Below are 18,379 nucleotides of genomic sequence, written 5' to 3'. Positions count from 1 at the left end.
AACAAACACGCCCCCATGAAAAAATGATCTAATCGCAAAGCAAAGCAGCTATCTAAACCTTGGTTAACTAATGGAATTGAAGCGGCGATTAAGGTTAGAAATAAATTATATGCAACTGGAGACAAAGTTAGGTACAAACACTATAGAAATAAAATTTGTACACTGACACGCTTAAGCAAAAGGAGATATTATGATACGTTTTTCGAAAATAATATGGGCAAAATGAAAAAAAACCTGGCAAGGAATCAATGAACTTTTACATCGACGGAAAAAAAACTTAAAAGTCATATCTGCATTAAAGGATTTTAATAATCGCAACAAAATTATTAAGGAAGGTTCGCGGATACCTAACATTATTAATGAACACTTTGCAACAGTCGGAAACAAACTTGCCAATAACCTGCCCATTCCCCAAAAACATCATCTAGACTTTGTTAATAAGTGCAAATCTCCAATTTCATCCTTCTTTTTTCAACCTGTCTTACCCGAAGAATTACTGTCAGAAATATTACTTGTACCGAATGATAAATCATATGGTTTATACTCCTCACCAACTAAACTGCTCAAGTATTCAAGTGCCGTCACAGCTCCTGTTCTTTCGGAGATACTCAATATATCTATCAGACTTGGAACTTATCCATCAAAGCTCAAAATTGCTAAAAATTACGCCAGTGAGTGACGATGATACTGACGCAAACAACAACAGACCTATCTCTTTACTATCAAATTTTAATAGAGTATTGTAGAAAATAATCTACAGCAGATTGACGAGTTATATAAAGAAACACGAACGTTTGTATTCCTCACAATACGGCTTTCGTAAGGGGCATTCAACCCAACACGTAATATTGGACATTGTTCATGATATACAGACAAACATGAATCAACGATTGCTATCTTGAGGAGTATTCATTGATCATAAAAAAGCCTTCCACACAGTCGATCACGACATTTTGCTTGATAGGCTCAATCACTATGGCTTTCGTAAACAACGCAAGTAGGCCATCATATATCAGATAGAGCTGTCGTTGGATGTGGTGTTCCACAAGGATCAATTCTTGGACCATTGCTTTTCTTGCTATATGTCAATGATGTCCACAGATGCTCAAATAAATTTAGGTTTTACCTTTTTACAGACAGCACTAACATTTTGTATGCGGAAAAAAATCTGAAAGATCTTGAAACAATCGTCAACAATGAGCAACAAAACCTTTGTAACCGGTTGGCAGCCAACAAACTAACACTTAATATTAACAAGTCCAACTTTGTAATTTTTTATCCTTACCAAAAGCGATTTTCTTACCAACCAAAACTTTGCATGTTTGATGATGAAAAGAATAAATATGTTCGTCTCGAGTCTAAAGTTTACAGAAAATACCTTGGCGTTCTTATTGATCAGCATCTCTCTTGGAAATACCACATTGATTCTATTGTTACAAAAATTAGTAAAAATGTTGGGCTTCTTGCAAAGCTACACCACTCTGTACCTGGACCATTACTACTGAATATCTATTTCATCACTAATTCATCCTTATTTAACCTATGGTCTCGCTGCCTGGGGTCAGGCATGCAAAACTTATCTTAATAGAATTCTAATTCTTTAGAAAAGAGCTCTTCGTCTGCTGTACTTCGCAGACTGGCATGACCATGCAATTCCTTTATTTCCCCAAGCTAACAATTGCTCCCAAGAACTTTTCTTTATTATGAGTCCGTATCAACCTTAATGCACGATATCAATAATGATAAAGCCCCAGTAAACATGTTAAATTTATTTCAGAAAACGTCTAATATTCACTCATACAATATACGATCATCTACGTCTGGAAAGTTCTATGTTAAAAATTCGAGATAGAAATACAAAACAATTCTTTCTCTCAGTTCGGAGTAAAGCTGTGGAATAAGATACAAAGTTATATATCGGATCTTCCAAAGAAAGCTTTCAAGAGTTCTCCGCAAATTGCTATTTGATATCTAAGAAAAAGAGGATAACTATATTCAGATCCTTATGATTATTAAAAAAGTAGGTACGCAGAAACACTTGCTAAGGGTCTAAATGTTTGCTTTTCTTTTTCTGTGCTACCATTTAAGAGTCCGTGACTCCTTGTCTTTAGATATTAGATAATCTATGTCACTTATTCATGAACTTGTTTTGCCCCGCCACGATTAGCTTTGCAGCTATTTGCGGGGCAAACTATCTCACTTTTCTTCTTGTTATACAACGAATAAGGAAAAAAGAAAAAAATAATAAAATAAAAATAGAGGCTTTCTTTCCAGTCAAATGGAAAGTTGAGTACTTGCTCTTTACCATGGTCACTCATCAAGATTATTATCAGAAAATTGTATCACTAATAGCAGATGTACCGCCTCAAATTGTAATTGTGAATACGTCTCACAGTTTTGCTCGAGTGATCATGATGTTGCTTCGGATTGTAAAAACTCCATGAGAGAAAAAAAAATTAAAACATCCCCAAAATCTTTCGTAAAAAGAAATAAAGAGTTATTATCGTGACAAGCTCCCAGCTGGCTTGTCAGCTCTTGGTTATATCACACCGTCGACATCGCCCGAGGGTCGTTTGTTCGAAATCTGTCCAAGCCTGAATGGTATTTCCGCCTTCATTTTCACAACTACTTCGATTTTGTTTCTAGCTTCAACTAAATGGTATCTGTCTAAGAGCATTTTTATTCCGCAATTGAAATATATGATATCGATTGATTCACTTCTGCTGTATTCGCCCTTCACGGGCGTATTGCGAAAACTGAGATACACAGATCATTTCCTCATAGTTGTTTCACTATCTCAGTTGCAAAAGTATTGCCCGACTATTATGGGTTCAAGTCCAGTCTGGGGCTGACTTTTCCACTTTTATAACTACTAAAGTTGTGTTCCTGACTTATTATCTTTCAGTCCATAATACTGATTCTTAAATAATGTCTGAGTTACGATTTACTAAAAGCTCAAAAATACTGATGGAAATTGGTCGCTTTTTATTTTAAACGCTTCAGTTTAGAGACCTGAAACACTTGAGAAGTCTCTCGGTCTACATTTCATTTCAGTCACGTTTGGCTAATAGCACAACTTGCCTTGTTGCACAACTTGAATAGAAACCAGCGCTTATAGCCTCGAGAGCGATATCATTTAGCAATTTGCCACGCTTTGCAGTTTAAAATACAAACAGTCATGAACACATTCTTTAAATTAAATTTCATTACTTTAATTTAAGATATTTACAGCAGAAAAAGTTTCTAAATATAAATGGGAGTAAACACAACTAAACCAGAAAACAGGACTGAAGTTCAAGAGCGCCTCAGCCAAAGTTATTCCAAGATTTACTAATTTTAGCAAGAGGCAGATATTTCCTGCTTATATATATATGTTATTTGCCGGCTGGGAGGTCCGTATGGTGAAAAACTGTGACCGAGGTCTTGAAAATACTGCCCGAGGCCGTAGGCCGAGGGCAGCATTTTCAAGACCGAGGTCACAGTTTTTCACCATACGGACCGACCCTTAGCCGGTAAATAACATATTTATTGTTTTTAAACTTGACGAAATTCTTTCCGAAAGAACCCGAATGACTTATGGCCGTAAATACGGCAAGATCTTCCATAAACTGAACAATTTTTGAGTGGGTAAATGGTAGTTAAAATAGAGGTGATGCAAATTTAAGAGAGATGCCTCAGCGAAACATTTTCATTTCCGTAACGATAAAGGTGATTTAAAAGGCTTCCAAACAAACTTTGAAACATTATTTTTACAAGTATCTGTCACAATCTGACACCTGTCAATTCGAGAGCGCGCAAGAAAAAAAACTCGTAGGAACATTTGAAAACCAACAGAACTAGTTTGGCAAGGACTGTCACGACAATGTTTTCTTAAAAATCAGTTAATGATCTAACGGAAAGTATTATTTACTCTCATCGACCATTCATTCATGTACGAAGATTTACCTCTGTTCATTAAGTAAACGGCGAGGAAAATAATTGTGAGTAAATTCAATTTTTTATTTTGAAGTTGTGGGAGTTTGCTCGTTTGTTTGCTGTAATGGCGTGTTTAACTCTGATCTTTCCTTCACAAAAACTAAATTCGAACGGCACACTCCAACGAGACACAAGGGAATTTAATGCAGCCTTTTCTCAATTCCTTCAATTTCTGTTGTCCAAGTTAAGGTACAAATGTCCAAATTGAACGGAATTGGAAAGACTCACCAGGAGCGTATATTTGTTGTAGAACTTAAATTAAAACTTCGCTCGCTTTTTTTTTACTATGAACAAATTGCTCGAGAAAATTCAGATATTAAATGAATGAAAGTTCCATCGTTCAGTTTAACTGTAACCAAATACCTCACGTTTCAACTTTCTGGGTACTTTTTGTGAACGATTAAAATTAATTGCAGACAGTTTTTAGGCCGCTTGTCAACCAACGTAATGACACTATTGTTTATACAAATTTATTCTGAAACCAATATTTTTCTGTCAACCAAAGTGATTTGATAGAGAGAAAAGGGAGGATTCATAAGTTATTTATCGGCTTGAGGTAGTGACCGACGTGTTTGCTTAAAAATACTGCCCAGCCGGAAAACGAGGTATATTTATGAAAAATGACAACGAAAGTTGGGATGTACTCGGCGACTCACGAAAGCGTTACCGTGGCCCGTGGGCAGAGATAGGAAAATACTGACCGGGTAAAGAACCAATCAGATTGCAAGATTCGTTACCGTGCCCTCTAAAAAAACAATAAAAGACCTTATTTCGACAAGCACTCCTTACCATGCCCATATTTGGGATTTTGTCATGATATCCAAAGCGAATATCGGTTTTATGAATCAAAAAGAGCTGTTTTTGCTTTTTGTAAGGTCATTGCCTTTTCTTTCTCTCGAGTCTAAGATTTTAAGATAAGATAAGGTTTTGCGGTTTCTTTTTATGGAAATATTGGACGATGGGTAACAATAGTATTTCGGGCCATATCTCAGCATTTTGACTGGATTTTTAGCGAGAGTCTCGTTGTGTTCACTGTTAGCTACAACTGAGACAAGGAAGCGCAGTTACCTAAGATGGCCGACGATCTTGCATCAAGAAGTTTAGCACTGGTTATCTTAGAAGGCTCCTCTTTGGTCATTTTAAACCTCCTCTCACTGGCAGGAAATATCATCGTATGCTTATCTGTTTACAGAAATCCAAGATTACGCACCCCCACTAATCTTTACATCATAGCATTGGCTGTGAGCGACTTGCTCTCCGCTGTCTTTGTGATGCCTCTCAGTGAAACAATACTGTTCACAGGAAAATGGTCGTTTGGAGAAACCATTTGCCAATTTCACGCCTTCATGAGTAGCTTCGTGATCTACGTCTCATCGGCAACCATGGGTTTAACAGCTGTGAACCGATATGTTCGTATATGCAAACCAAACACAACCTACCAGAAAATATTTTCACCCAGAAAGTCTCGTTTATGGGTGATTTTCGTCTGGTTGTTTGTGGCTTGTTACGTCGCAATTCCGCAACTGGCCAAATTGCAAGACTTTGAGTTTGTGCCTGGTTATGCGCTATGTTCTCTCAAACACCTTGGGGAAAAAGCCAAGCTTATCCACTACCTAATAGTTTTACCAATTTTTCTTGTCATCCCTTTGGTTGTCACAGCTTTTTGTTACTCGAGAATTCTGAAAGCTGTTCGTCAGCATCTGACAGGGATTTCTCTTGCGTTGAGGGGACTCAGAAGGAACGACGCGCGCCGCGGCATTTCTATTCAAGAAATTCGACTGAGCAGGTCGCTATTCATTGTTGTTTTTACCTTTTTGGCATGTTGGATTCCTTTCTGGGTTATAGTCATAATAAGGCGTTTTTCATTTGTAAGACATATGCCAAGAAATTTGGAACTGTTGTGCATGTTTTTTCTTTACATTTCAAACACTGTCAATCCCGTCATATATGCAGGAATGAATTCTACATTCAGGAGCGAGTTTCGCCGTATCTTTTCTTCTGCGTCGATGACTTTCTCCGCATGCAAACAGCAACAAATTGAACAAGAAGAACATGAACTTGGCCCAGTGACATCTAAGTAACAAGGTCTGTTACAGACAATTGGTTCGGCAACTAAAACACCTTATGATAAATTTATTTTCCTTAATAATTGAAATACACATGTAAAAATCCCTAGCCACAAAATAGCGAAGCTAGTCGAGGCGGAAGGGAGATAAACATTAACTAGACCCTGTGAGCAGGGTAACTGGGAAACCTGGATGGTACTGGATCCTTGGAATTAAGTGGTCAGCGGTGAGTTGGTCAGGACGGACGTTACTTTACGAGCTCCGCTAATCTTAATCAAGTTTGGATAATTTTTCGTTTCGTTTTGGATAATTTTTCGTTTCTTTTTTCACGATCGTTTTTCTTTTTTTGCTTTCTGAGAGATTCAAGAATGCCCGAGTCTGTTGCTAGCCTTAAGAGAGAGAACAGTAAGCTTAAAGATCAACTGTCTGTCATGGCGGATGAGATTGCTAAGATGAAGGTGATGCTGCTGGAGCAGTCAAAAAAACCTGCAGCGACTAATGACGAAGTAGAGCAAAGCTTAGAATTCATGAGTAAAGAATATGATGACTTTGAGCGATTCAGGGTCTCTGCTGGTAAAGAACTTGATCGCTTAGGTGCCATGCTTGATGAGATTGCTGTTGAAGTTAACAGAGTTTCCAGGAGCATCGATGAATTTCAAGAGTACAGTTATCAATATAATGTTAAGATTGTTGGTGTCCCTCAATTGAGTCAAGATGAATCCTCGGCTTCTACGAGTGCGCTATGTGAATGTTTATTTAAGGCAATTGGATCCGCTGTCTCAATTCATGACATTGACACAGCCCATCGAGTCCCAACGAGAAGCAATGACAATGGCGGCCCGCGGCCAATCATTTGCCGATTTATTAGACGATTGTCAAAAGATGATGTCATGAATCATAAAAGAAATGCAAGTAAAGTTGCCCCATCTGCTGTTGGTTTACCTGACGATGCCTCCCTTTCCGCTGTTAGAATTTTTGACCATTTAACGCCAAGGATGCAAAAGGTTTTATTTGAAGCTAAGAGGTTCAAGGAGCAGTTTCACTATCAGTATTGCTGGTCGAAGGGATCGCTTGTTTATCTTCGTAAAGATACCACGTCTCGAGCCATCAAGATTAAGGATATCACGGACCTGCACCGATTAACGAATGGACGTGAAGGCTAAGTATTCATGTTGATGTAGAGTTGTTTGTCTGTTTTTAGATAATAAGTATGAGTGTTAGCAAGAAACGTGTTCGTTGTACAATTAAATCTACCCTAAGCGAACTTCCATACGCGAATGTTGAAATTATTAGAGCTCATGGACAGTTTAATAACATTCTCAACAGTGACTTACCGACCAAGAAGTACTTAGACAAACTTCATAGTATTTATGATTTAGATTTGTTTCGCTTAAATACCGAATCAACATTAAATCCCGACAGAAACTTAAGCATGCAACAAATTAGATGTAAATATTTCTCACCCTATAGTTTTTCTATGTTTAAAGAGTCTTTGTTGGAATCAGATAGTCAATGTCCTTTCTCTATGCTTCATACTAACGTAAGAAGTTTGCGGAAAAACATTGATAATTTTCAAGTCCATCTTTTAGATGAACTTGACTACCAATTCAGTGTAATCGGTATTACTGAAACAAAAATTACAAATTCATCTGGGCTAGATTTCAATGCCTGCATACCAAACTATCAGTTTGAATATGTCCCAACACCTCTATCATGTGGTGGTGTTGGAATGTACATTAATAATTGTTTGAAATATAAGGTTCTGGAGAGAACATCTAAAGACGCTTTTCAGGCTTTATGGATCGAAATTGAATCCCTAAAGAGTAAAAATATCGTTTGTGGAGTGATTTATAGGCAGCATAATGATCCGGAACAATTCCTCCAATATGTTGACTTTACTTTAGAAAAACTTAGCTCCTCTGATAAAGTTGTTTATCTTATGGGCGATTTCAATATTGATCTCCTCAAATCTGAAATTTCCGATTACTCCCAAAATTTTTTGTTATCTTTACAATGTTATTCGTTCTTCCCGGTAATTGATAAACCAACTAGAGTCTACAATAATTCTGCCACACTCATTGATAATATATTTCTGAATAGATTTGATCATAAAATTTCAGGTGGAAATATCGTGTCAGACATTAGTGATCACTACTCCCAATTTTGTTTTATCCACAGTCTTATACCAAAAAATTTTACTGCTAAACATAAAATTCGCGATTATTCCAACTTCTCTGAAGAATGCTTTATTAATGATGTCTTGGATACTGATTGGGATAACTCAATGACATATGGATCTGTAGACAAATGCTTTTCTTCCTTTTACAATAAATTTAACAAGCTCATTAATAAACACGCTCCTCTCAAAATTTTATCTAGGCGCAAGGCTAAACAATTTTCCAAACCGTGGATAACTAAGGGCCTACGTAAATCTATCAAAATAAAGAATAGACTCTTTTATTCAGGAGATATCTCAAAATATAAGCTGTATAGGAATAGAATTGTTAGTCTTTCTCGTCTCAGTAAAAGATTGTATTATGAAGCTTACTTCACTACAAATCTAAGAAATGTTAAAAAAACGTGGGAGGGGATTAATGAACTATTGAACAGACAGCGTAACAGAAAAACAGTATCAGCCCTTCAACGCTCTAACAACTCTGGAGTAACACAAAATCCGTCTGAAATAACCAATATCTTTAATCAGTACTTTGCGTCTATTGGACCGCGGCTTGCACGCAATATATCACCTTCCAGGATAAATTTCCAGGACTACCTTGTCGGCACTAATCACTTTAAGTCTTTCTTTTTTGATCCCGTCGTTCCATCCGAGGTGGACTTGGAAATCTTGGCTATACCCAGTAATAAAGTATATGGCCTATATTCTTGCCCGGTTCATCTTCTAAAATCTGGGCGCCATATCCTTTCTCCACTCTTAGCTGCCATGATGAATAAGTCTATCTCAACGGGTATTTATCCCCATCTTTTGAAGCATGCCAAAGTAATTCCTATCTACAAATCGGGAGACGAAACTGATCCATGTAATTACCGCCCAATTTCCCTCCTTTCTGTCTTCAATCGATTATTTGAGAAATTGATGGCTAAACGTCTTAAATCACATTGCGAAAAAAACGGTATCTTTTTTACTTCTCAATATGGATTTAGAGACAAGTGTTCAACCCAACATGCAATTTTAGATATCTTAAGCAAAATTCAAACTAATATTGATGCAAAGTTATTCTCTTGTGGTATTTTTATTGACCTAAAAAAGGCTTTTGATACGGTGGATCACTCAATCTTACTGCACAAATTATATCATTATGGAGTCAGAGGAATAATTAATAACTGGTTCTCTTCGTACTTGTTGAACAGGAACCAGTCGACTCAAATTGGTTCAACCGTGTCGAATATAGAAGAGTTAGTTTGTGGTGTCCCTCAAGGGTCTGTACTTGGCCCCCTTCTCTTTTTGATTTATGTTAACGACATTTACCGTTGCTCCCAGATTTTTGAGTTTTACCTATTTGCTGACGATACTAACTTGCTTTATTCAAACAAAGATCTTAAGGATCTTGAAAAAGTTGTTAATGATGAACTCGCAAAAGTGGGTGACTGGTTGGACGCAAACAAACTTTCTCTTAACACTAGTAAATCTAACTTTGTTATTTTCCATCCTTACCAACGCAAATTGGACTACATAGTTCACTTGAAAATTTATAATAACGATCTTAAAAAAAGTGTATCTCTAGAACAAAAAACTTTTGTGAAATATCTAGGAATTCTGATAGATAATAACCTCTCTTGGAAGTATCATATTGATTATATCTCATCTAAAGTTAGTAAAGGAATTGGTATAATTGCCAGGTTAAGACATCTTGTCCCATTTGCCACACTTCTTAACATCTACCGCTCCTTAATTGAACCCTATATCTCTTATGGTCTTATTGCCTGGGGACAAGCTGCTAACACTCATTTAAATAAGGTTCTCATTTTACAAAAACGTGCTCTACGACTAATGTATTTTGCGGATAGCAAATCTCATAGTGCCCCGCTATTTGTTAACTCCAGAATCTTACCAATAACTATGCTCTATTCTCATTTGGTTTCCTCTTTGATGCATGACATTGATAATCACCGTGCCCCGTCTAATATTTCTATGCTCTTTATCCACTCCGAGCAGGTTCATCACCATTTCACAAGATTCTCAGCAACGGCTAATCTGTACGTTAAAGCGTCTAGAACTAACCAACTTTTATTTTCTTTTGCTAGAATAGGTGTAAGATTGTGGAATAGCATCCCAAAAGAACTTCGTATTAAAAACAGAACCCCGTTTAAGCGTGAACTTAAAAATCGCCTGTTAAAACTTTTGGAAAATGAGGAGATGAATGTTGATATACGCTGCTCAGAAATTTGTAAATATCTCTTGATAAAGTAACTCTTCGTTTAAGTCTTGTTTCAATTGTATTATATATCTTGATAACTTTGCAATTGATTATTTAATTATTCAACGGACTTAATTTTATTTTATTTTATTTAACAATTGTATTTTTATTAATGATTATCTTTGTTTAATTGTATCGGTATGTGATCCTTAGCAGAGACAGCACTTGTTTTAGAAGGGTGGCCCGCCTAGAATAGCTTGCTAATTGCGGGTCACCTAGGACTGTGATAATATTGTATTGCTAACAAATAAAATTGAATTGAATTGAATTGAATAAGTGTAGTGATACTACGGGTGTCGGACTAGTATACTGAAATAGTGAGCTCAAGTCCGGCCAAGGGCATACACCTATTTCAAAACATAGGCATGCTATGCATGCGAGAGTTATTTTTTGTAGGGTGGGTTAATTACTTGAAACATTGTAAGCGGTCTACATTCTTACAAAAGGGAAGAAGAGTATTAGCGCGTAAAAGAACGAAAATGTCGAATTACCTCACACACAAGTATTTTGTGGTAGATTATGTGTGTTTTGCGAATAACTGTAACCAAAAATAAACTGTATTGGTGCCACGGATACCTGTTAGTACAAAATACAGACAGCAGACTACAGACCGGATACAAAATATAGACTGCAGACTTCAGAGTGGGTACAAAATGCAGACTGAGAATCTGAAGAGTTTTTACGTCTGTCGTATAATATCATGTCATCTTATAGTCACCGAGCGTCACGCAATCGCCTTTCCGCGATCAGCCTTCACGATTATTTGCACTATTGTGGAAAATTCCTGGCCCATTTCTTGATGAAAATCGATGGTAATATAATTTCAAGCCTTCAATATAGTCTTCTTACTTTGCGCGCGTGTGATGTCTGTACAGATTTTACCAACGTAATAAAAGTAGATGACGTAAATAACAGTAATGGTAAAGCAAGCTTAAAACGGCAGAAATCGCCAGAAACTACATCGGATACACCGGGTATGAGTAAGTTTTATTGATTTTACGAGAAAAATTTTCATATTTCGAAATTTTTATCGATGTAAATCAATCATATTTCGTTCTCTATACTATTCCTTATAACGCGTTCAAATTTTCAACGGTTCCTCTCGTAACTTAACACCGAGTCACACAGCGCGTGACGCGTTAATGCATTAATCTTCGGCTTTTTCTCGAGGCGCGAGCTTGGGCCGCCTGTGACAAGACAATTGCGTGAACAATACTTAGCATAATAACATTATTTTTACAGGATTTTGGATCATGTATTTATTTAAAAAGAATATCCATACAACTACAATGAAAACAAACATAAGATTCACCTTTCCGATCGTGAAATTAATACCATTCGCACTGTTATCGTAGCTACGTTCCCTGGCATCAAGTGAATCCAACATGGCGTCTTTCTTCACAAGCAGTTTGTATCCATTAGAGTTTTGTTCTTCAGTCTCACGGTATTCGTGTTGTTCAATAGATTGTATAGAGTATATGCAGTTTGGTTTCAGATTTCAGATTTTGCGTTTTACAACAAGTGTTCGTTTTTCAACTAAGACGTTAGCATACTTGGCATACAAGGCATTCAAGGCTTTCATGGCTTTCAAGCGTTCGCGGCTCAATCCGTTCCAAAATTACCGCTCAGTAGCATCTTTTAGTGTGGATTGGCCGCAAACAATATGACTTGTGTATGCGTCTGTAAGTATTTTGAGCGTTTGCGCTATAATCCAAATACGTTGAAATACAAAACGACTGAGAAAAGAGTTCTATAAGCAAAAATCTCGTGGTTCGTCATGTGACCCGGCCCAGTCCGTGCATGACAACGTCAATCATCATCAAGATAACACGCATGATCAGCGTGTGAACACCTCATTGGATCACAGTTAGTTTAATTTAATTTTAATAATAAGTTCTTATATAGCGCATTAAAATTGAACTCTATTTTGGTGTTGAGGGCCCAGTGACCTCTGGGTACTATTGCGCAATTTTTCCTTTTTGTGGCGGAGGAAAAAAAAAGACGACAAAAAAACAAAGGCATTTTATGACTGGGCCACCACAGGTATCCCAGTAAAAATTCTTCAGTGACAAGTTGGAACGAAAATCTTGCGACAGTTTCACATAATCTAATACAAGGATTTCCGGCCCTGAGAAAAGTCGTAACAACACACGTGAAAAAAATATTGTATTTTTTCACGTGTGTTGATATAGCCGATCAGCTGCTTACACGTTACTCACCTTTGGCGCCACTCGGTCAGGTTGATGAATGAACGGCAAAGCCTTCACTATTTTCAATACAAGTTGTTTGTTGGAGTTTTCTCGAATTATGGCGGCTAAAACACTAAAAAATCCGTATCGCTGGCAGACAATGAGGTTCAAACTTTCCTAAAAAGGGAAGAAAACCAATACAGCTATTTCAATTTACGTTGTCGGATCAAAGCTTCAAGGGTACGGGACAAGACCGAAAGGCGGTATGGGTAGATTAGAATTGAAACCCCAACATTTCTTTCATCCAAATGGCTCGCCATCGGAGATCTTCGCTGTATGGACGAGGCATTGTTAATTTTGCTGATAATTATTCATTAAGATCCTATATTCCCCTTCGGTCTTGTCTTGTAGGCTTGAGGGCTTGATCCGACAACGTAAATTGAAATAGCTGCATACTGAAAGAAAAACCGAAAGTTGCGTATTCAGTGTCTTTGGTGTTAGCATTTCTCTCGTCTAAGAATGAAAATCGACAACTGGAAGATTTTCCACCAACCGATTTTGGCCGTTTACCTGAAAGACTTCTTCTGTCGGTAAGGACAAAGTCAATAAATGAGAATTTTGTAAATTGAAAATTACGACCATTGTTGTTTTTGTAATCATGATTCAACGCATTTTCCATCTTAAGAGTCAGCACCAACGCACTCTACGATTGTTATTCGAGGATTGTCGATTCATTTATTTTCATTCATTAATGAATTCGGCTTTTCTTCCCAGTAAAGGGCTATTGTGTTTATATGATAAACAAAATAATACATGGTTGCTTGTAGATATGGAATTTCTCTTCTCGTGTTCAACTCGACCTCTACTCGTTCCCTACGCTCACTCGTGAACTATCGCGTTAAACACTCGAAGAGAAAGTCCATATCTACGCGCGCCGGTGTATTATTCTCTATGTAATTCTAGAGAAGTAAAAAGTTACTAGTTAAAGTTAAAAAAAGATCATACACATTTTATAAATGATATGTTAAAATTTTATTGAATAGTAAACACGACACCAGAGATCTACAACTCAGGCATAATGGAGTAACTAAGCCCCATTCACAACGGTAGAACATGTTTAGTTCCACCAACTGGGACTAAATAAAGTATCACCATAAATCTGGAAGACTGGTTCGAATAATCACTAAATTCTATTTCAGTTGAGCTAAATGTGAAGTCGACAAACATTTAAGCCCTTTCTATCAAGAAAACAATTCAAAACGTATTTTAGCTGTAGAGTGAATGGGGTATAAGTTAGGTTTATAAAATACCTCACTGCCTGACCCTTTTTCTGACAAATGCACAAGAAAACAATTGTTTAATTAACCACTTTACATTGTCACAATAAAACGTTTCCTGGAAATTTCATTTACAAGCGTCGATCAAAGGCTCAAGTATTCAGTGGCCATTCCAATGATTTTCACTCATAAGAACTTGTCCTTCCTCAGTTCAACTTGTCAAAACGATACTTGTAAAACGCAAGTTCACAATTAACATGGAAACAAACTCGAAAACATACCTCAGCTCGGCTTTTCATCTTCCTTTTTCTTGAGTTTGAACAGCAAAGATTCCATACTTGAGTTCAGGGTACAGTACACATTCGCATTGTCTGGTATGACTAGCTCGCCTGCAAAAGGAAAGAAAATCAGAAAATCAAGGTAAGGGAATAACAGGGAAGTCTGGTCTGAGTCTTGATGTCTTTAAGAAGGCTCCATAGGGTTTTTGACCGCGCAAGATCTGGGTGCGAACATAGCGCGAGCTTTAAAAGAGTCAATGTGCAAAACAAACATGGGGGCTCGATACGATTGCACGATTGTTATCTGAAAAGGTATGTTTAAAACAGTTTAACACAATACAGTTTCTATATGATGGAATCTAGGGTTTCCAGCAACTGCACTCGTAATATTCATAGGCCTTCTACGCCTGAAAAAGAGGTCAACTGAAAAGAAAACACAGCGGGAAAGATTGCCAAAAGGCGACAGATCGCGACAGATTCGAAAGTTTACGCATGCTCAGATATATATCTTGGCGAAGTTTTATTCCATTACGTAATGTTTTGCGACAAAGAAGACAGTGATCTTTCGAGCATGATTTATCACCTCTCCTTCGGTGAAATTTCCTAAGATTTTCAGAACCGTTAAACATATTTGTACACAATACAGTTTTTAAGTGCTGGAATCTAGGGTTTCCAGCAACTGCATTCGTAATATTCATTGGCCTTCTACGCCTGAAAAAGTGGTCAACCGAAAAAAAAGCACCGCAGGAAAGATTGCCAAAAGGCGACAGATCGCGACAGGTTCGAAAGTTTACGTCTACTCAGATACAGATCTTGGCGAAGTTCTATTCGATTACGTAATGTTTTGCGACCGAAAAACAGGGATCTTTCGAGCAAGATTCGTTGCGTTTCCTTCGGTGGAATTTCCTAAGATTTGCTGGACTGTTAAATATATTTGTGCCCTTCTTAGTTCCTGTTGATAAAAAAAAAAAAAAATTCATAGGACCAAATTTGAGATAGACGAAGAAAACACAAAATTGAAAATAGCGAGGAAACTGCCTTTGTAACCCTATTTTTTTCGGCTTTTAAATGATTGGCAGGACAAATTTCACAAACTGTGAAAACTTTGACAGATTTCATCAAAGCAAATTGAAGAAAATCAAAGGCAAAGTTAAATTGTTACTGCTAAGTGCCTCCATTTGTAGAGCCTTAGCTTACTAACGAAATCATTTTCTTAATATTTACTACAGCAAACGATAGTCTGAATTTTGATGGCTTTTGGGGACATAGAAAAGCGAAAACATAAAATTTTTTCAGAAAAACATTACGCTGGCGCGCGCGCCAACATTGAGCAAAAACCCTACGGAGTCTCCTTAAGAAGAACAATGCTCGAATAGTAAAAGAAACTATGGACTAGCTTCAAAGACGTAGCAAAGGGAAGGGGGGGCATGGGTTGCAAGCAACTCCATCTCTGTCGAGAAAAACTCCAAAATCACAATAAGAAATCGGCCTTATTTGCTTGCACGAGCCAATCCTGAAGAGCTGCTTTTTGACACCCCCCCCCCCCCCCCCGTTTGCCCATCCCCGTAAGTCTGCATAATAGCCATTACTTTTTCAGCGTATCTGCCCAAAGGACAACAGAGAACATTGGTAGCTTCAAAATCAAACCTTAATTTTCTTGTTGATCAGATCATTTCTTCCCTTCAACACAAATACACAATGACACAGAAGACCATAAGGAAAAAAAAAAAGACTCAAATTGATCACCCATTTAAACTCAGACTTACCTCCATTATCAAGAATTTGAACAAGGAAATACCCGCTTGGATCTCCCTTCATTTCTCGTTTCTCCAAACACGACCGAATGACAGCAGGTGTTCGCTCGTCATCCGAAAGCTGTTAACAACCAGAGGAAGAACAGGTTAAGAGAACAGCAGACAATTTTTTTTTTGTTAGAAGGTGTAATTTTGAAATACGGCCAAACTTTCCTGTTTAATTAACATTAGGAGCGAAGCCACGCGTAGGTTACGACTTAACCCCAGGAACTTGAAATACTCGAGCGCACATAATCCAAAGTAACCAACTCACATTAAAATCAATCTTTAGCATGAATCATTAATACAAGAATCAGGATTACGGAATTAGGATGTGGTTGTGAAGGCAAGTTGTAGTCAATGATGATTGTGTGGTTCGAACTAAAAGCAAAACGATACAAAAGGCTTATGTAAACTAATACTAGCTAAGATACAAAACATAAATCAAGGACACTGATGGAACATAGATCTTAAACTATAACGACACGATTACAACTAAAAATATGTAGCGAAGACTTACTTTGATCTTGCTCCTGCGAGGGTAGCAATTGACGAAACGATAGCTTAGAATGATAGCGGCGACAGCGATAGTATAAATAGCGAGAACGTAGATGACGCAACTGAACTGATAAAAAATGTGGTGTCTCTAATTACATGATTCCAAAGGTTATATTGCGAAACTTGCATTGATCACAGCAATCACAGCATGAATAACAAAAACTTAGAAAGTCTACAAATCGTCAATGAATAATAGTTATGTAAACAAAACACAGAGAAGAAAACGAGTTACGAAATTAACAAAATTCTCCTCGTCATCGCTTAAGGATATGTATATATATATGGATAACAGTATAGAGAATATGCATACTGATGTTGGGGCATTAAGAGTTAACAAGAGAAAAAAACAACAAACAGACTCACTCACCAAAGTTGTACTTACATTTCTTTAGTGGCGAGCCATGAAATGGGAGTTTTCTTTGGATTTGTACTGTTTATCTGCAGGAGGAGGAGAGAGACTTTGTACTGAGATTTGGGTCATTAAATTCAGTTTGCTGATGTCTGGTTAACTGAGCATCCGTCTGCCACACAAAATAAAAACCAAAACCAGAGCAATCATGACGACCAATCAGAAGAAAGGAAAATACCTTTAAGAGCTAATGAGAACTTAAATGCGAAAACTGAAACCAGTCACGACTTGGTTTCAGTTTTCGCATCTGATTGATTGAGAGAGTGGCGAAAGTGTTCTGGGCCAATCACAGAGCGCAGTAAAGCAAAATCGATGAAATAGCAGTTTATTTGTGACACTAAATAGCAAATTGCTCGGAACGAATTTTTGGAAAGGTGTTGACGAGAAACATTTAGTGAAAGGAACTACGTGAAGACATTTTGAGCCATTTTAAGTGTCACCGAGAACAAAGCGCGTTTCAATCAGGTGTCGTAAAACCAAAGATCTAAGAAATTACGGCGGTTAATCAAGACAAAGGAAAATATCACAAAGAGGAAATGGAAACTCAGATTAAAAACACGAAACCTGCTTGAAATGCGGAATAACGCTTAAGACTAAGATGCCATTGGTTTTCAGCACTTTTGCATTTGATCGGTTGAGGAGGAGGCGCGATTTTCCTCGACCAATCAGAGAAAAGAAAAATAAAGCCAATGCAATCCTGCATCTCTTTCGACATTCAATTGCATATTGCGATTAAGTGAAGATTACAAAAGCCGTTCACTGAGGTAGGAAAACACCATAGATACCATGGTAAAGGTAACCCAGATGGAAGAGATAGTTGTAAAGATACAGACGATTCAAACCACCCGGAACGCTTCAGGCTTAACATTTTTAAGAAGGATAACCTGGGACGAGACTGGCTTTATATATAAACCAAAAACGAACGATGATTGTTAAAATTGGAGAAGCTAAACTCTTCATGTTCCTCTTTTATTAGAGGCCTGAGGGGAAAGTTTACAGCGAAGTCGGATGCACACCTGATTTTAATTTCCTTCTTCTTTTTCGTGTACTTTAATTCCACTGGTTCAACGCTACAAGACAAGTAGTAGATGAGGAAAGTAACAAAAATATACAAAATGAATCGTGAATGAAGGAACTGTTAGTCGTTAAATGATGGCTGTACGCCCATTTTGCTATGAATGTGATTTGTGAAAAGTTCAAAATGAAGCTTTCCGCTTTAGGTCCGCCTCTTTTGATCAGTTTTCCAGACAGTTTATGAACACACTTTATCTCCAAAACACAAGATTCAACCTGGAAGTCGACATACGTTAGCTTCTACGGTATATACCACTAGCAGTCTGCTTTCTCTTGAATTGAGCGAGCGAGGAGCGTAAGCTTTAGGCGAGAGGAGATTAAAAA

The 18,379-nt window shown here is 37.4% G+C and overlaps 2 protein-coding genes across 2 annotated transcripts; both read left to right on the top strand.

The window, feature by feature from the left end:
- The first annotated feature begins 5,048 nt into the window (after positions 1-5,048).
- On the top strand, positions 5,049-6,224 carry LOC131774945 (melatonin receptor type 1A-like). The gene has a single exon (XM_059091041.2). It carries the CDS (start codon positions 5,049-5,051, stop codon positions 6,054-6,056), a length of 1,008 nt encoding a protein of 335 aa, XP_058947024.2. The 3' UTR covers positions 6,057-6,224.
- Positions 6,225-6,280: 56 nt separating this feature from the next.
- Positions 6,281-7,500, top strand: LOC131797764 (uncharacterized). Its single transcript, XM_059115424.2, has one exon. It carries the CDS (start codon positions 6,410-6,412, stop codon positions 7,202-7,204), a length of 795 nt encoding a protein of 264 aa, XP_058971407.1. The 5' UTR covers positions 6,281-6,409; the 3' UTR covers positions 7,205-7,500.
- The last annotated feature ends 10,879 nt before the right edge of the window (positions 7,501-18,379 follow it).

Source organism: Pocillopora verrucosa, chromosome 4 (genome assembly GCF_036669915.1).
Source record: "Pocillopora verrucosa isolate sample1 chromosome 4, ASM3666991v2, whole genome shotgun sequence".
Lineage (NCBI taxonomy): Eukaryota > Metazoa > Cnidaria > Anthozoa > Scleractinia > Pocilloporidae > Pocillopora > Pocillopora verrucosa.
Note: the sequence above shows the minus strand (reverse complement) of the source record. Positions and strands in the feature narration are given on the sequence as shown.